The 5000-nt window shown below is 42.4% G+C and overlaps 1 protein-coding gene across 1 annotated transcript in view; it reads right to left on the reverse strand.

The window, feature by feature from the left end:
* The window catches only part of LOC134444506 (copine-8-like), a 32234-nt gene that overhangs the window by 7058 nt on the left and 20176 nt on the right, over positions 1-5000 (reverse strand). The window contains exon 4 of the mRNA XM_063193816.1: positions 2318-2375. Coding sequence (XP_063049886.1) covers positions 2318-2375 — 58 coding nt within the window. The remainder of the gene's footprint in view (positions 1-2317; positions 2376-5000) is intronic.

Here is a 5000-nt window from a genome sequence, read left to right on the forward strand (position 1 = left end):
AATCACCTGTCACCTTATTGAGGGCTTCTCCAATCACCTGTCACTAAAGTTACTCTAATCTATTATATTAAAGGGGTATGCCACTATTTTGGGGCTTAATACAGTTAAAATCGCTGGCCAGGGTTTATAAAGGTGGTAAAGTGTCTTATTTTTCATGTAAGCCGTTGTCTTGCTTTAACCCTTCTGTTATCCTCAGATTTAGGTTACATCCGTGATCCTTGGGGTCATTTTGACCCCAGCCACTTAAATGTCTACAAAAAGTAAAGACCTTTGCACTGGTTTATGCCTAAGATAGTTACTATTGCTCTATTAGGGACATAAAACGCCCTTTAGATAAGTCCTAGCACCGCCACACACCAAAAGAACTAATGCATTACTAAGCAAAAATTTACAACAATTGCCCAAAAGTTGCCTTGAATTAGTTTTGGCCCTCGTCCACATCATACATATTGTTAGTTATCAGAGCCCTAAATAAAGCGAAATGTTCTGTTCTAAATAACTTAAGTTCATGTATTTTACATTGTCTAGACAGATAGGAACATGTATTAGCAAAATATGGTTGTTCCATTTATGTTTAATACACTTAAAACTATTTGGGGTCAAATTGACCCCAAGGAACACAGATGTAACCAAAACGTGAATTATGTACTTCATGTATTTTTCAGACGTTAAACTTTGAATGGGGTCAAATAGACCCCAAGGATAACAGGAGGGTTAAGACAAGTTAAGAGGGAGCATGTCGCTAAGCTAGTGAAAGTCAATGTATCCATGTAGCATGCTAGATGCTACACGGATCCATTGACTTTCACTAGCTTAGCGACATACTTCCTCTTTTAACTTGTCTTAAAGCAAGACAACGCTTAACATGAAAAATAAGACACTTTACCACCTTTATAAACCCCAGGCAACGATGAACAAAGTATGTAATACAGTTAGCTACTATGGTCTCGAGAAATGCACCCCAGTATTTTGTCAGAGCAGTACTAGTCCAATCACCTGTCACCTTATGAAGGGGTCTCCCAATCATGGAGGTAGTAAAAGAACTGGAGAGAGTGAATAAGTCCCGCCTCCAGTCATTTCAATGGGAAATGCTAGGCTAGTGAATTAAGCCAAAATTGAAAGTTTTTTTCAAGCTTCCATATTTCGCACTTTCAACATTCACTTCGCTCATCATGATTGGTGGGTACGCGAGTTTAGTGTTGGGCGCAAAGACCTTTACAGGTCTGTGGTTGGGCACCTCCATGCATCCAATGCCCGTCTTCCGTATAGCTTTCTGGTCGGTCATTAAGGTGGCACGTAATTGGCTGAGTAAACTGTCGGCGGAAATAACTCCATTTTGGAAGCTGAAAAAACTTTCAATTTCAATTTCAACTTCAATTTTGGCTGAATTCACTAGCCTAGCATTTCCCATTGAAATGGCAGAGGCGGGACTTATTCACTCTCTCCAGTTCTTATTTTACCTCCGTGACAGAAACAAAACAGAACGGAGTGCGATCCTCACACCCTTCTATTAAAAATAGAGGTAGACCATGCAGACGAATGAAGAGAAGTATTATGGGCTGGTCATACATAGCCTGGTCCTGACCATCCCATAATACTACCATTTCCATTTCGTATTCATGGTCTGGACTTTATTTGATCTGATGTGATTGCAGGAAGCAGGAAGGACATTTTCGGAAAAATCAGGATTTAACTTATAAGTTGTTGAACAAACATGTCTGACGTCTATCTATGGCGATGTAGGACCGTTTAACTGACATGTCTGACAGAACATCATACCGTAGGATAAAATTACAATGTAGGACCGTTTGTCAGGACAACGGCGCAAATCCTACCGGTCAACATCGCTCCACAGAAGACAGGTACCAGACGTAGTGCGGAGCCAAGTGTCTTGGCGGAAGTACGTAGGATGGCGCGCGAGGCTAGGTCATACCAGACTATTTGAGAAATTAACCCAGTATTTTATTAGACCAATGCCCTGTCAATCAGCAGAGTTAGACCAATTGCCTGTAACCTTATCGCCTGTGTCCTCCAATCAGCTGTCACCTTATTAAGGGAGCCTTAGGGGTGACGTGGCCCCTAGTGGTTGCCATGGCCGCGAGGGACCGGCTGTCAGAGGATATTATGGGGTGTGGGGGCGGAAAGGCTGCAGTCTTACTGTCAAACTAGACCTGTCCACACACACACACACACACACACACACACACACACACACACACACACACACACACACACACACACACACACACACACACACACACACACACACACACACACACACACACGCACACACACACCCCCACCCACACACACTTACCGTCAAACTCGGCCTGTCCAACTCCTACGATGATGATGGACATGGGAAGCTTAGCGCCCTGAGGGAGACACACACGCACACACACACACACACACACACACACACACACACACACACACACACACACACACACACACACACACACACACACACACACACACACACACACACACACATACACAGATGAAAGCTTAGAGAGACCAGCAAAGACACGGCTGTGAGCTATAGGACACTGTGTGTGTGTGTGTGTGTGTGTGTGTGTGTGTGTGTGTGTGTGTGTGTGTGTGTGTGTGTGTGTGTGTGTGTGTGTGTGTGTGTGTGCACTATGTGGGTGGAAGCTGCAGTTAGTATTCAGCATGCAGCAACAGCAGTGGGGTAGTTGGCAAATGATGATTTAAAACCAGATCAAACAAACACACAAAACACACAAAACACTTCTCCCCTGGCCAACACACACACACACAGACACACACACACACACACACACACACACACACACACACACACACACACACACACACACACACACACACACACACACACACACACACACACACACACAGCGTCTGTTGACAGCAGCCATCGGCCACTAACAATCCCCCACAGGCAAGCTAAGCCATTTACAATTCAACAAAACAATTAAACACATCAAAAAACACAAAAGCCACCATAACAACAAAGTCAGATAAGGTAAAACAGTGACTGAAATGAGGAAAAAGAGATAAAAAACAATAAAGAATCAAAATAAGCCTTATACATTTAAATTGTAATGTAATTAAATTTTCATGATTCAAGGTTAATGTTAAAGGCGAAAAATATGATCTGAAAACATCAAAGTCTGGCTGACACACACACACACACACACACGCACACGCACACACGCACACACACACACACACACACACACACACACACACACACACACACACACACACACACACACACACACACACACACACACACACACACACACACACACACACAGGCCCCATAGGCAACATGATTAGGTGAAATCATTACATACACATAAGAAACAAATAAAGACAACTTTTAAGGGATAATTAAGAGGAAAAAAGATTAGACATCAAAATCAATTTGCAGTTCAAACATTGTAAACTTCAGACATATTATTAGAATATGACTTCACTCAAGATAAGGCTTAAAGTGATACTGTCCCATTTTTGGAAATAAGCTTATTTTACACCTTCACTTGAGTTAAATAATAGGGTTTTACCGTTCTCCTGTACTGTCAACCGTTTTCTAGTTATGACCGTGCAAATTTTACCTCCAAGCTAACAGTTAACATTGAATCCTATGACACCAGTTAGCCGCGAGCTGGTCTCATAGGACTCAATGTTAACTGCTAGCATGGAGGTAAAATTTGCACTGCCATACCCCGAGAACGGTTGAAAGTACAGGAGAACGGTAAAACCCTATTATTTAACTCAAGGGGAGGTGTAAAATAAGTTTATTTCCAAAAATGGGACAGTATCACTTTAAACTACTTCGTGTACGGCAAAGAATGATAGGACATCAAAGGAGCAAACATTGTAAACTTCAGACATACTGTATTATTAGAATATGACTTTGATCAAGATAAGGCATTTACGCCTTTAACACTTGTCTGTGTGTGTGTGTGTGTGTGTGTGTGTGTGTGTGTGTGTGTGTGTGTGTGTGTGTGTGTGTGTGTGTGTGTGTGTGTGTGTGTGTGTGTGTGTGTGTGTGTGTGTGTGTGTGTGTGTGTGTGTGTGTGGCAAAGTAAGATAAGAGATCAAAGGATCTGCCAGATCTGTCTGACAGACAGCCCCCCCTCACCACACACACATACACCCCCCCCCCCCCCCCACAAAAAAAAAAAAAGCAACTCACAACAAAAGTAGGCCAAATCATTTTACAAGAGCACAAAATAAGATTGCCTACCCAGGTATATAAAAACAATAATTGAACTAAATAAAGAGTGAATATAATACAATACATGTATACCTTTACAGAATATAGAAATAATATGCAGTATACAGTACATAGAATTATAGCCTACACTAATTATAGCCGACCACTTATTGTTAGCAGTCCATCACTGTTACCTGTCCTGTCTTGCACTTTATGTCAGTCTGTAAAATGTCAGTCTTGTGTATGTCTGTGTCTTGACATGGTATAGAGAGAAAACATAATTTCATGTCCATTGTATGTCTTGTGCATATGATGAAAGTGACAAAAAAAGCTGACTTGACTTGACTTGACTTGACATATTGCAAATACGTTGCAAACCTCAAGCCTGTTTGTCTCTGCATTCCAGTTAGAAAATGTGCAGCAGGCACCACCACCAATTTGACCACATCCTCATTGGCCCTCCCCAAACATATCGAGCGACTTGTGAAACTGAAAACTGATGGAGTTTTCAGGCCGACCAGAACAGTGCCGGTGAACGTGTCCGCACCTGTTATGGTCAGAACTAAAGTGTTTACCTGTGAACCACCCGCGTATTCATACCTGGCTGAACTTTTTCGTATGCTATCATTTGTTACCAAGATGACGTCCATGTTGGCATCACGGTTCACAGAGAAAGACCAAGCATTGCAAACCAACTTTCCAGTTCGCGAGTGGTCAGACTTGTGGGGTGAACACGGGAGCCGGTTCAAGATTCTGGTTTGAGAGTAGGTGCGGGAATGGGCACTGGCGTGGA

This window comes from Engraulis encrasicolus, unplaced genomic scaffold (assembly GCF_034702125.1).
Source record: "Engraulis encrasicolus isolate BLACKSEA-1 unplaced genomic scaffold, IST_EnEncr_1.0 scaffold_57_np1212, whole genome shotgun sequence".
Taxonomy (NCBI): domain Eukaryota; kingdom Metazoa; phylum Chordata; class Actinopteri; order Clupeiformes; family Engraulidae; genus Engraulis; species Engraulis encrasicolus.